This window comes from Plecotus auritus (assembly GCF_963455305.1).
Source record: "Plecotus auritus genome assembly, chromosome: 4".
NCBI lineage: Eukaryota > Metazoa > Chordata > Mammalia > Chiroptera > Vespertilionidae > Plecotus > Plecotus auritus.
Genome location: NC_137775.1, coordinates 11,824,159 through 11,838,938, shown reverse-complemented (window position 1 = coordinate 11,838,938; position 14,780 = coordinate 11,824,159). Strand labels below are relative to the sequence as shown.

General features: G+C 44.4%; 2 protein-coding genes across 2 annotated transcripts in view; one reads left to right on the top strand and one right to left on the bottom strand.

Moving 5' to 3' along the window:
- Nucleotides 1–14,114, top strand: part of TRAPPC3L (trafficking protein particle complex subunit 3L) — a 55,208-nt gene extending 41,094 nt beyond the window's left edge. Inside the window, exons 4-5 of the mRNA XM_080663484.1 lie at nt 8,870–9,055; nt 13,370–14,114. Coding sequence (XP_080519610.1) covers nt 8,870–9,055; nt 13,370–13,489 — 306 coding nt within the window. The 3' untranslated portion in view covers nt 13,490–14,114. The remainder of the gene's footprint in view (nt 1–8,869; nt 9,056–13,369) is intronic.
- On the bottom strand, nt 1,106–6,267 carry CALHM5 (calcium homeostasis modulator family member 5; the record flags this gene model as incomplete). The annotated part of the gene is made up of 2 exons (XM_080663483.1): nt 1,106–1,495; nt 5,728–6,267. The coding sequence occupies 2 exons, from the start codon at nt 6,265–6,267 to the stop codon at nt 1,106–1,108; spliced, it is 930 nt and encodes a 309-aa protein (XP_080519609.1).
- Nucleotides 14,115–14,780: the final 666 nt, after the last annotated feature.

Sequence of the window (14,780 nt, the reverse complement as noted above, 5' to 3'; positions counted from 1 at the left end):
CTCTCATCATTGATGTTTCTATCTCTATCTCCCTCTCCCTTCCTCTCTGAAATCAATAAAAACATATATTTTTTTAAAAGCCTCTGGCACTTGCCTTGTTTACCAGTAATGTAGGCCTACTCTGGGGTTTCTCTCTGTGTTCAAGCTCCGGCCTCAGCATTCCAGCTTGCCCTTTTGCCTCTCCTAAAATCTCATTCTGGCTCAGTGTACATTGTGGGCTTCACGCCTTGGACAGTTCCCACAGACCTCCAGTCAGGCCTCACTGCCCCATTCAGCACAGTGGGCACTGTGCCCAGGGCCCATGATACCTGTAGGGGCCCACAAGTGTTTTGAATTTCTTTTAAAATCTGAAGAAAATAAACTTTTGGGTTGAAAAAAAAATTTAATACATAATATTTATATATTTTCTTTTATATTAATACAGTCATGAATATGTGTGTGTGTGTGTGTGTGTATTTTTAATGTAGAAAGGGGTCCATGAAGGCCAAAGTACTTAGGGCCCACAAAAGCCCTAATACAGCCCTGCTTGCAGGGCATATTTTCATTGTCTGCTGGAAACATGTGAGAAGGTCAGAATTTTAGGCATTATGTCCATTCAATGTATTATTTTTGAGAACTGATGTCTTCAGATTCTGAGGAAATGAATTTCAGATGGTAGAATTTTATACACCCTTAAAGGGCAGTAGGATAGATTTATAGGACGAGGATTTTGCTGACTACACTGCAGATCCCACTGTGTACAGTAGTCCATTAAGAGTACCTGTCTCACTCACAACTCACCACTTCTTCCCCAGCTGCCATGACCTTCTTGCATGCGTCTTGCTGTTGAATCATAAAATCTTAAACTTGAAGATTCTGAACCCAATCCCCACCCAAAGCAAGACCACCTTTCTCGCCATCCTTGACCAGTCACTCAGCATCAGTTTGAGCACATCCTAACAATGTCTGCACTTGGGAGCTGCAAGGTTGCTTCCCTTGGCCTTGTTGTCATATAAAGAAACCCGGGATGTGAGAAAACAGATATTCACAGGTTGTGGCTGATGCAGTAACAAGATGTTATAAGAAGTGAACCCCTGGACACCATGAGTCAGCGATGGTGGGTGAACTACACATTGTGGGCGCTACCCACAAGGACTATTGTGGTCTCATCTTCCTCGGGGCTAAGTTCCGGACCCTCCTCCACCACCCTGTGCAGGGTGCTATAGTGTTGCTGGCTTTGGTGGAAAGAATGCAATTCTGAAGCAGCCTCCCAGGCAGCAAAAGTAGGCATGGGGAAGACCTCTGGCCTCTTGTTTTCAAAAAAGCTTTTCAGATTTCTCTCACTCAGCTTGCTGGCGTAGTCCAGGAACACATTTTCCAACTGCTCCTTCTCCTTTTGTGCATATGTCTTCCAAAAATTCAGCTGAAGGTAGCTAACTTTAGATCGGCAGCGAGCATAACAAGTGGTGAGCAGAGAGAAAAAAGATGCTGAACAAATCAGGCACCATCCTAGAATCTTAGAAAGAGAGAGATATTGAGGGCGTGTAAAAGCAAAGCCACTTCTCAGGGAGCTGGGGTGATAGTATTGGGAAGTGAATGGCTAACTTAAAACCACATCTCAGCTGAAATCCTTCATCTTATTTTTTTAACAACACTTTTCTAACAGTCAAAATAAATTTTGACTTTAACTAATTATTCTCCATCCTCCACATCATTGCTGATATGCAAATAAATAACTAGAAGGCAGGCAAATTGAAAAAAAAGCAAAAAATATAGATTATCCAAGAATCAGGGAAACCAAGCCCTCAAATAGTATTATCTTTCAGAGGGAACATTTCTGTGCATGGGTAAATGTGACCATTTGAGCAAATGACCAGTTTCTTAGCCATGTGTTTTCAGGCATTGATAAATGCATATATGCGTCTAGTGACTGATTTTTCCCAAGTTCTCTTGTTTGTAGGGAGCAACAACCCCTTCTGAGAGAAATTTCATGACTCATTATCATGATAAAGTAAAACAGACATCTTACCTAATAATAGACAAATATGTAAATTGACCGTACCTCCACTATGCCCACAACCAATCAGGCGTGAGTATGCAAATTAACCCAACAAAGATGGTGGGTTAATTTGCATATGCAGGCATGGAGTGGCCAGGAGGGGTGGGACACCTGCTATGAGGAGGAAAGGGGGCAGCGGAGGGAGCTACAGGAGCGGTGCTCCGGCAGGAAGCGAGGACTTGCGGGCTCCTGGGTGGCCGGGAGTGAAGCCAGGGGAAGGAAGGCCTATTCTTGCATGAATATCATGCAACGGGCCTCTAGTAATACAATAAGGAGACTGAAACTGTAAGAATTGAAAGCCTGCATAAAAGCTGAGAAAAAATTACAGTGATTCCAAACTTGCAGAACTATTGGTTCTGAATTTTTATAATTAGAAAAAACAAAATTCTTTCTGATTATGGACTGGCTCAGCTGGGCTTTCTCCCCCACCCCACCAAATGTTAAAAACAGAAGTCTAAATAGTTCAACGTATCTTCTAAACTTTTTTGTTGTTCTAATTATATTTTGATAATTGGAATTAATTTCATATTTGGACAACTAATGAGTACTTTCAAACTTTCTCTTGACATTTTAATGAAATGACCTTTGGTATTTCTCAGCAGATGGGCCTATTTGAAAATAGAGACAAAAATCAGCAAGTGAACCCATTCAGACCATAACAGAACTACAGATACACTCCAATGCTTTAAACCCATGGTTCTCACACTCTCAGCCTTAGAGTCATTGTGAAGGGCTCAGACTCCACATGAATGCCGTCTCTGGATTGGCACCAGTTGGGTTTAAATCTCAACTTTCTCCTTACTGGCTATTCTCTGCACCTCAGTTTTCTCAACTGTAAAATGGAGGTTACCCATCCCAGAGGGCAATTTGGGGGATTAAAATGAGATGATGTAGACATATATGTGCATTCAGTAAATGTGAGCTATTATTACATGACTAGAGGCCCAGTGCACAAAAATTCATGCACTGGGCGGCGGGGGGTAGGGGGGGGTTGTCCCTCAGCCCAGCCTGTGCCCTCTTGCAGCCCAGGATCCCTCAGGGGATGTCCACCTGCTAGCTTAGGCCCGCTTCCCAGGGGATGGGGCCTAAGCTAGCAGTCAGACATCTCTCTGGCAGCCCAGGAGCCCTCAGGGGATGTCCACCTGCCAGCTTAGGCCCGCTCCCCACGGAAGCGGGCCTAAGCCGCAGTTGGATATCCTTAGCACTGTGGAGGAGGCAAGAGAGGCTCCCGCCACCGCCGCTGTGCTCGCAGCCATCAGCCCGGCTTGTGGCTGAGCGGAGCTCCCCCTGTGGAAGCGCAGTGACCACCAGGGGGCAGCTCCTGCGTTGAGTGTCTGCCCCCTGGTGGTCAGTGGGCGTCATAGTGACTGATTATTCTCGGTTGTTCCATAGTTAGGGCAATTTGCATATTACCCTTTTATTATATAGGATTATTATTATATAGGATGCTATTTTTCAAATGTATATGTGTATGTAAATGCATGATTAAACTCATGGTATCTTTCTATCATGATTAATGAATTAGACACAGCTACCATGGTGTGAAAGTCCTCATATTCACCTGACTTGTGGTTGAATACTTAGAACTTCCTCTTTTGTTCATCCCCTACAGCCAGGCCTCCTGCGGGTCAGTAGGCCATCTCACCTCAATATCTGAGCCAATTCTGCTTGAGTTTTAAACCATTTGGTCAGCTTCAAACTCCCCTTCTTCTCCCCCTCCTGCCCTGGAAATGACCCTAGAATCACCTTGCTCTCACCTGCGTACTGAGCCCTCTTGTTCTTCCCCAACTCATAGTACCCATAATCTAACTACACACGGTACATGATCCCACCCCAGCCTTCAATAGTGTCCCATTCTGCATGAGTCTCCCCCCTCAAACCTTGGGAGTTTTCTCATCTATTATCATGCGCCAGAAGCTTTATGCCCCCTGATGTCAATTATCTCTATACTCTCCAGCAGGGCAAGTGTTATTCCCCCAACTAGAGGACTCTGAGGTTCAGAGAAGTGAAATCACTAGCTCTAGACACATAGCTGGTGACTGGTAGAATCAGGACTCAAACCCAAGGCTAGCCAACTCCAAGGCCAAGTTCTTTCCACTACTACAACTTTACCTCCCTTAAGAAAAGAGCATCACCCAGCTGGGTTTCTTGTTTCTCTGCCCCACTTATGGATGGGACACTTTTTTCACCCCCACCCACATGCCCAACTATTAGTCTGGACTGTTTGTTTCTCCTGATTACCTGAACTACTGTGAGCACCTGCTATTGACACAGCTTGCCTTGTCCACATCCCTCCTGCATCCTCCCCCAGGAATCAGCCCCAGGTCCTTTTCATTCTGCTGAAGAGTAAAGCAGGTCGGTGTGCCCAGGTTCAGCTATGACAGCATGTGCATGACTTCCTTGTGCTTGTGTTTAGAGAAGAAAAGCTCACACGGTGATAAGTGTTTGGATCTGGCATTAACTGAATGGAGCCTGGTGCCTGGGGACATAAATCATAAATCACTGTGTCATAACCTTCATAATTAATGCCTTCCTTCAACAAAAGAAGAAAGACACCTGGGACGCTGGCATGTTTTTATCTAAGATGTACTTTGTGCATTACACAGAAGACTTTAGGCTTATCGGTTTATGAACAGTATATGACAATACTGCCAGCCAGCTTTGGAATGCAGGATTTAAAAAACACTCTTTGCCTTGATGTGTAAATCTTTGTTGAAAAGTAAAATTATACTATTTTCAGTACATTTATTCCAAAACAAATGGCATTGCTGACCAGTTGTGGATCTGTTTATCCATTCTTATTGGTTGTTTTGGTTTGGGGAATGCAATTCCTTCTACTCACAAGTAGGAATGCAGTCTTTCCCAAGGCCGGGGCAAGGCGTCACATCTGGACTTGTGCTCACAAACCTGGAAGGATGACAAGCTACTTCCCCACATCAGTTAGGGAAAGCTATGATTTCCTTCTGTTCCATAAAACAAAGCCCCGAATCGTGAGCTTCTAACGTCATGTAAGACTTGTTGAGCTGTACAGCACAGAGTGGAGGACACACCTCCCTAGAGAATATGATCGCTTTTCACCAGAGGCTAAAGACGGCCAATTCCTACGTTATCTGGGAAACTCTTCTCAATCCTGACACTTCTTACACACAGAGACAGAAGTTGCCAGAAATCATTCAAGGGAATCTTGATTTTAACTATATTGCATGCGACATTGCAAAGCATTAACTCATTTGGTTCAGCTATATTTTAATAGATGAATGCTATGTGTGTGGGTTTTGTTGTTTTTTTCCCCTGAGAAACTAATTTGAAAATAAATAAGTGATAGAAGGCAGTAATTTCTAATTACAGCTCTGGCCTTAACGCTCAATTATGAGTTCCTATCCTGCATTATTTATAAAGTCAACCCAGAGAGGTAGTTTTAAAGTACTTAAGTATTTATGTAAACAGAACCCAGAGGATATTTTCTGTTCGGAAATGGAAAAGACAATTCAATCAGCAGTTTTACTGAGCCCCTCCGACTGCTAAAAAGCTTTTCCCGAGATGGTCTCAACACTGTTCCAATTTCCCTTTTGTCTCAAACTGTTCTGGCAGGATTCAGACTCAGCCCTGGCTAGAAGGAGAACTGAGAGAATAGCTCAAGCTGGGAGGGAAAGCCACGTTTGTCTTTTTTTTTTTTTTTTTTTTTTTACCTGAGACTGGGCCTGCAGGGACAGCTTCAGCTCTTCGCTGTCTGTGGCTGGCATGCTGGTCTTGCCACATGACACTTTGTGAAGCTCTTCCCAGCACTCTTTGGGCTTGTCCTTGCAAATCAATCCCAGGAGTCTTGCACTTTTGGTCCCGCTCATGGCACATTCATAAAAAGTGCCATTGAGCAAAGCCACAGACAGCCACATCATTGGAGCCACCAAGGAGCTCAGAGTGATCTGGCCCAGGACATAGAAGAAGCGGCCGCCGTGGCCTCGGGGGAAGATTTTCCTGGGGTTCACGCAGCAGCCTGTGAAGAGTCTCCAGGACCTGTTGTTCAGGAAGAATCCCAGGATCAGTAAAACCCAGGCGGGAGCAAAAAGGAAAACCAGCCCGTAGACCACATTCTCGGTGCTGCAGGGGCACTTGAAGGCCACGAGTGAAAAGAGACGCTCGCTTCCCAGGGTCAGCAGAGCCATGAAGCTGTAGCCAATCACCGTTTTCTGGTGCAGGATGAATTTTAAAATCCCGTTGAAAGCATCCATTTTGGAGGTAAATACAAGCAGGGAAATGCTTTGCCTTATTTATTGGCAGAGCAGCTGTGGCCGTGGCTGAGGGTGGAGCTCTTCCTTCATTGGAAGTAACCGTCCTCCTTCTCAGACCGAATTCGGCCAGATAAGGAAACAATGTCATTCCCCAAGAATGAGTATTTCCCAACTGTGTTTAGACAATGCCTCCTACTGGTGGGTATTGGGCCATGAAACTAGAGCCAAAACACTGGTAATTAAATTCAAAGCGCAAAGCCTCCGTTTTTATGTTATTTCCATGCATTGAGAATCTGAAAGAAATTCTCACTCATGTAAATAATAGTCTAGGAATTTTCCAGCCGGGGAAATCAAAGCATTCCCAGAAATGGGTTTCAGCCAGTTGGTCGGGAGCCAAGTCAATGTCCAAGTCTGGACATTTGTGCTGTTTTTTTTTTCTCTCTCTTGCTACTTAAGAGCAGGAAATTCACTTTATATCCTTTCAAGCTGGCTAGTGGCAGAGATGTCCAGCAAATTTCAGGATTTGACTACTTGGAATTTATAGGAAAACTTTAGTGAGCCTTTGAGTTTTGAATGAAAGACAAAATGAGACGTCCTCATCATTTCTTTCCTGGGCTAGCATAGTAATCTCTTGACTGGCATCTCTGCCTTTGACCTCATGCCCAGCATCCCCTCAGTCCTAAATCCACCCTCCACGCTGACACCAAGGAGATCCCTTTAAAACAGAAACTGAATTCTGCCGTAGCTTATTCATGGCTTTGAGCCTCCCCACTGCCTCCAGCTGATAAATGCCAGCCTCCCATGAGTCTAATCTTGGCGTTTCATGCCCACGATATGTTCCCTCTGCCTGGCATACCACCACTACCACCCCCACCTTGTTCACCTGACAACCTCTCCCTCAGCATTCATGAACAGGGTAGAAGTTCCTTCCTCTGTGATTATTCCCAGGATTGCTTCTTAATACAGGGTGGGGCAAAAGTGGGTTTACAGTTGTCCATATAGAAAATAATACAATAATTAATTGTGGGGAGCGGCTACAGTGTTTGGACAGGTTCAAGCCTCGGACTGATGAGAGGGCACAGTCCTCTCATGGCCCCGTGCAAGTCCCAGCTTGGAGAAGAGAGCCCTCCCAGCACAATTATAGCCAACAGCTATAGTTGTAAGCTTGAACCTCTGGTCCGAACACGTGGTCCCACGTGCCTGAGTGATGTGGGCTTGATAGAGTTCAGGTGCATGTAATTGAGTAGGATCGAAACCCACAAGAATGTTGTAAACATCTTGACCACGCCCTCACTTTGCCTCGTGGCATCTGGCTGTAAAATAAAGACACGGCTTGTAGTCCGTGGCGCTGTCTCTCCATCAGAGAAGCAGCGTCCGGCCGAGACCCAGCTTTCATTCTCTTGTCTGTCCTTTCTCAATCCTTCACCGCCCCCACTCAGGTTCACCCTTGGCCGTGCTGGCGCGGCACAATTAATAAATAATAATACAAGAATAAAGCCTGTGTTTCGCATACTCACAACTATAAGCCCACTTTTGCCCTACCCTATATGTAACATTGCACTTGCAGGATTACCATACTCTTGCAGTGATTTGTTTAATATCTGTAGCCCTTTTTATTAACTTGTACTCTGGATCTAAACATGGTGTCAAACAGATTAGATGCTCATTCAGTAATTCGTTTTTCAAATAGTTATTCAACTTCCACTGTGTCAGGCACTGTACTAAACAGGCAGTGCTCATTGAGTATGAATGAATGAATGAATGAAGTGAATGAAAAAACCTTTAATTAGAAGTACTTCTAATTAGAAATAATTTAAGGAAATTATTTCAATTTCCTACATTGGTGTTAATTTTAAAATTAAATTAATGAAGGCACTTGAAAGACCTATCAAGCTGACACATTCCCATTAATAAGCCTCAAATTCCAGGTCGGTGTGCTTTGTGAAAAGAAAGTGCCGTGGACTAGGAGCCGAGATATAGTGCAGCCTTGGCCATGTCATTTTACGCCTCTGAGTTCCGGTTTATTCGTTTGTGAAAAGGGGAATGAAACAGAAACAATCGTCAAGGTTTCCTCCATTTCCATATTATAAAAAAAGTTAAGTCCTGTAAAACAGGAGACTTTTTTGAGAAGTTACTTTAGGATTCATTTATGTGCCTCTCGCCACTACTCTTTGCTCCCTGTCGGAGTCTTGCCATCCTTAGTAATATCACTCTCATCGCTTCCCCAAACATACCCTTGAGTCTAACCTTCCTGTAGCATCCTTCGCTCTATCACATTCCTGTTAGGGCAGACGTGTTATCTTTTACTAGCCTCAGTGTGACAAATATCATACTAATATGTTGATGATTAGTCATATTTTAATTTCCCTCCTTCCTAAAGGATATCTACTTTACAAGATTTTTGTTTTAAGACCTAGTCCCTTAAGATGTTGCATAAAAATAAAAGTACACTTCAGAAATAAGTGTGAGCCCAGACTTCCTGACTGCAAACTCCACGCGCTTCCCCATTACGTAGCACTGCCTCGAACAGAGTATTTGGGTGCCCTATTTATAGACATTTGTTCTAGACCAAGTTTTCGTAATTTGCCCCCCTCTTTGTCAGGTGGCTTTCAAGATGTACTTGGGAATTACACCAAGTGTGACCTGTAATAATTCAAGCAGAAATGAATTTTCCCTGATTCTGGACAAGAACCCTCTGGTGGAGTTTGTGGAAGAGCTCCCTGCCGGGCGGTCATCGCTGTGCTACTGCAACTTACTCTGTGGGATTATCAGAGGTGCCCTGGAAATGGTAAACCCCTGCTCCATTCTGCGGGTGCATTTGTTATCTAGTGCTGGGTAACAAATTGCCCCAGAACATAGCAGCTTAAAACCAATGTTTATTATCTTACACGGTTTCTAAGGATCAGAAATCTGGGACCAGCTTAGTGGGGTGGTTGTGGCCCAGAGCTTTTCTCAGCTTAATACACACGCAGTCAAGCTGTTGGTTGGGCTGCAGTCTCAGCTAGAGAATCTACTTTCAAGCCCACTCACATGGCCTTGCTGACAGTTGGCTAGAGCAGTGGTCGGCAAATTGAGGCTCGCGAGCCACATGCAGCTCTTTGGCCCCTTGAGTGTGGCTCTTCCACAGAATACCACATGCGGGCACGCACGTACAGTGCGATTGAAACTTCGTGGCCCATGCACAGAAGTCGGTTTTCGGCTCTCAAAAGAAATTTCAATCGTTGTACTGTTGATATTTGGCTCTGTTGACTAATGAGTTTGCCGACCACTGGGCTAGAGGCTTCATGAAGTTCCTTGCCAAACAGGCCTCTCTGTAGATCTAATCACAACAGGTGCTGCCAACCCTGGCGCAAAGTGGGAGGGGACTACCTGAGGGTGTGAATAACAGGAGGCCAGAGATCATTGAAGGCTATTCTGGAGGCTGGCTTCCACACCTGAATTATTCATCAATTTAACGAAGACAATGATTAGCATCTGCTAAGAGTCAGGCACTGCACTTAGAAAGATGAACAAGACACAGTTGCTGCCCTTCAAGAACTGTCTGTCCTGTAGAGAAATCAGATATGTTAAGTGTGACTAAGGGCTATGGGAGGACCTGGGTGGGGGGGTGGGATGGAAGGTCAGGGACGACGTCCTAGAAAAACTGTGATCTGGCATTTGAAGGATAAATGGGAGTGTGGTGAGGTGAAAGCCTTGGGGAGCAGGAGAAAAGGAGCAGCTTGTTCAAAGGCACAAAAAGAATGTTTCCATCAAGGAACAAGGAACTTGAATTAGTTTACCATGAATGACATGTAGGTTGAGAGAGGAATTGTCATGAAGAAGGAGATTTAAATTCTTTACAGAGGCCTGATTTAAAAAAATAAAAAGGCATGTATATGACGAGTTGGGAATTTGATTTTTGTATTGAAAAGAGCAGAGACCCATTGTAGGTTTATAAACAGGGGGATGATATTTTCAAATTTGTATTTTAGGAATTTCATTCCTTTGTCCACAAAGTGAAAGTGTACAGGAGGGGACAATGCTAGAGGGAGGAGGAGGGCAGTTAGGAAGTTGCTTGTGGGAAACTCGAGAAAAACCAGAGAAAGCCCTGACAGGAGGAGTGGAGAGAAGGGTGATGCCAACAACACTGAGAAGGTAGAACAGATTTAAGATTAGGTAATCAGTTGACTAAGGGGACAAGGTTGAGAAAAGACCCAGGAATTATTTTTAGTTTTTTTTTTTTAATTTATAATATATTTTTATTGATTTCAGAGAGGAAGGGAGAGGGAGAGAGAGATAGAAACATCAGTGATGAGAGAGAATCATTGATTGGCTGCCTCCTGCACATCCCCACTGGGGATGGAGTCCGCAACCCGGGCACATCCAGGCATGTGCCCTTGACTGGAATAAAATTTGGGACCCTTCAATCTGTAGGCCGAGGCTCTATCCACTGAGCCAACCCAGCTTGGGCTATTTTCAGGTTCCTGAGCAACCTATAGCGATGGTTGTACTATTAATCAAGAGAGCAAAACCAGGAGACGTTCATTTGGGGATGGGAGAGACAAAATGAGGAGTTAAATTGGGCAGCTGCTGGGATTGAGGTATCTATACACACCAGTGATGATATCGCTCAGCAGTTGTTACACGTGTCTGCAAGTCACAGAGATGTGGACTGAAGAAGCACTGGAACTCTCAAAGAGTGTGTAGATAAGAGTGTAAAAAAGAAGAGAGAGAGAGAGCCACAGTTGGAACCCTAGGAGGCGACAAAACATAGTGAGTAAGCTAGACAAGAGAATACAAAGGCTGCAAAGTATACTTAGAAGGAGCAACCAGAGCTTAGAAAAATACCAGGAAAGAATGGGGTCAAAGAAACAAGAGAGGAGAGAATTTTAAGAAAAGGAAGTGATCAGCAAGACCAAGTACAGCGGAGGCTAAGTAAAACAAGACCTGAAAAATATTCATAACATTTAGGGACCAAAAGAGCTGTTTTGGGAAAGTGAAGGGAGAAGAAGACAATCTGCCCAAGACTGATGAGCCAAGGGCAGCTTAGGCAGAGGTAGTAACAAACAGTCTCATTTTCACAGAAGCTTAGCTATTTAGAATAGTGAGACTACATAGTAGCCCTAGTCTAGACATGTGTTGACCTACCCAATAATGAAGCATAAATATAATTTTCAATTATTTATGACTAGAGGCCCAGTGCATGAAATTCATGCATTGGGGGGGGAGTGTGTGTCCCTCAGCCCAGCCTTCACCTCTCCAATCTGGGACATCTCTCTCACAATCCAGGACTGCCGGCTCCCAACTGCTCGCCTGCCTGCCTGATCGCCCCTAACTGCTATGCCTGCCAGCCTGATCACCCCCTAACCACTCCCCTGCCAGCCTGATTGACACCTAACTGCTCTCCTGCAGGCCTGTCCCCCCCAACTACCCTCCCCTGCAGGCCTGGTCCTCCCTAACTGCCCTCCCCTGCTGGCCCGGTCACCCCTAACTGCCCTCCCCTGCTGGCCTGGTTGCTCCCAACTGCCCTTCCTTGCAGGCCTGGTCCCTCCCAGCTGCCCTCCCCTACTGGCCTGATTGCCCACAACTGCCTTCCCCTGCTGGCCATCTTGTGGCAGCCATCTTGTGTCCACAATGGGGGCTGCCATCTTGTGTGTTAGAGTGATGGTCAATTCGCATATTACCTCTTTATTATATAGAATAATTAGGGGAAGGACATAATAACAGGTAGTCCAAAAGAGTAAAACAATAGATATAATGTATCAGTCACACAGATCTTCCACAGGTCTATCTACCATTTTTTAAAGCTTGCCCTACAATCAATGACCATGAAATCAAGAAAGGAAAAAGGAAGAATTCTGGGAGTTAATGGGTTGAACCATAAAACCAAGTCAAAAGCAAGATAGAGAAGTCTCCATCTTTCATGGGTAATGGTTGACCATACATGTATGATAGACACATAGGCATCAGACAACATGTGGCCCCAAATATTCAGATAGTCTCAGTGTAGTCTCCTTGTTATTTTATTTACTTTTCTGTCTAATTTTTACAAAGACAGAAAAAGATCTTACATGGAAAAAATGTGGGTGAATTTATCTTCTCTATTTCAAAGTGCAGTCTATATCTTTCTATTGGGTGGTGGACATCACAGAGGCATGGTTTTTGGGCCAAAGAACTTGGCCTACCAAGGTTTATGGTTTAACAAATCCAGGCTGGTTGGCCAAGGAATTCTTAGTGAGAGAGGGGAATGAGTCTGGTAACATTATAATTAATTAATATTAATTAATTCATTACTAGGCTCAGGATTTTCCACTTATTTGCTTTTATTAGGTACTTTCACTTATTTATTTTCTTTGCCCCCAATGACTTAAAATAGCTGAATGGTATTTTATTGAGGGTAAGTCAGCAATACCATGCTGCTCTTATGTGAATATATTTTAATGAATAGAGAAGTCAGCCCTTGGGGCTCACTTCAATGTCTGGGAAATGAGCTATGCCTTACAGAGGAAAAGAAGGCCTTGGTATCAAATATTCATGTCTGTAATTTCAATCTTTAATTTTATATTCATGATTTATTTAGTCTATATTTTTTTAAACCTCTCAAAGCCATAAGTGAGTCCTAAGTATTGTTAGGACAATACTTATTATGTTATGATTATGCTATTTAGCTAGGACAGAATGATATATGGCAAGTCAGTTGGAGAGGAATCGTTTATGAATTCATTTATCCTTGGAAGTTCTGCTTGCAAGGCACATTGGGTCAAGGCCATCCTTGAGCTGAGAATCTGTGTTCTTTCTGAGATGGATTCATAATTCAGCCCTGTGAACAAAACTTGGCAAGGGCCCACATCTCTGGGCTTGCCCCAGAGTCACCCAGGTTCGGCCTGGCCTGGAATGCCCATCTCTTTGCAGATGCATAACACAGAGCTCACACACAGCCAGACCATCTCTGAAAGACACGCAGTAAAGGGCCCTTCATCCACAGAGCTAGCTCTTTTTTATCTTTCCATAAGGAAAGTCAGCTCCTGTGGGGTAAATAAAGCTGAAAAAAAGAGTCAGAAAAATGAGTTTGTTTGTTTTTTAAAACGTAAATGACAAAAGCCTTTTTTCTTTTCTTTCCTAGGTTCATTTGGCTGCTGATGTTACATTCTTGCAAGACAGACTAAAAGGCGACAGTGTGACAGAAATAGGAATAACATTCCTGAAAAAGCTAGATGAGAAAAAATACAGACGGAAAAAATGAAGAATAGCATGCAAAATGTCACAGGCTGATTAGTGGAGGAGCTAATATTAGCTAAACATAGACAGCCATTGAAATTTTGAATTGCTTAATAGCATGGGCTTTACGAGAATTATAAATTAGCCCGAAATTTGAAATGTAGTACATTAGGATATAAAGCTGTTGTTTTTTTTCTCTTTCTTTTAAACCACACATTTTCAATCTCATGTCAAAATTTCATACACAAATAGCTCCTTATAAGATAGCAAGCCTGAATTGCACATATTATATAGTCCAGTCTATTCATTTCATTATTTATGGTAACAGAAAAAAAAATACCTATACAGCTGGTATAGTTATCTCTACTCATTGTAAAAAAAAATGAATGAAATGATAAAACATAGAGTCCACTATATATAGTTTCTAGATACTGTACATTGTATTCTCTATAGAAACAGTTCTATTTGTAGCAACCTTTCATATTTTTGAAAAACGATGGATGTGAATTTTCTCATATATTGGCTTGGTTTATAGCTTAAGCCTCCTGAAACTACTCTTAATTTGTAATCAACAAAGCAAACCTATTTATTTGGATGCTAATTCTGAAACACTTAAAAATAGCATCTATAATAATAAAAGGGTAATATACAAATTGGTCAGGATGCCCTCACAGTAACGACCAGACAGCAGGCTGCATGGGGCGACCAGGCTGGCAGGGGGGGTCAGTGAGGGACGACCAAACAACCGAACAGCAGGCTGCGTGGGGCGACCAGGCCAGTGGGAAATTAGTGAGGGACGACCAAACAACCGAACAGCAGGGTGCGTGGGGTGACCAGACAAGCAGGGGGTCAGTGAGGGGCGACCAGGCTGGTGGGGGGGGGCAGTTGGGGGCACCCAGGCTGGCAGGGGGGTCAGTTAGGGGCGACCAGGCCAGCAATGGAGGCAGTTGGAGGTGACCAGGCCAGCAAGGGAGCAGTTGGGAATGACCAGGCTGGCAGGGGGGGCAGTGAGGGGCAACCAGGCCGGCAGGGGGGTCAGTTGGGGGCAACAAGGCCGGTTGCGGGGGCAGTTAGGGGTGACCAGGCTGTCAGAAGGGGGCATGTGGGGGTGACCAGGCTGGCAGGGGGGGCAGTAAGGGCTGACCAGGCTGGCAGAAGGGGGCAGGTGGGGGCGACCAGGCCAGCAGGGGGGGCAGTAAGGGGTGACCAGGCCAGCACGGGGGGCAGTTGGGAGCGACCAGGCTGGCAGGAGTGCAGGGCCATGAGGGGCGACCAGGCTGATGGGGGGGGGGCAGTTGGGGGTGACCATGCTGGCA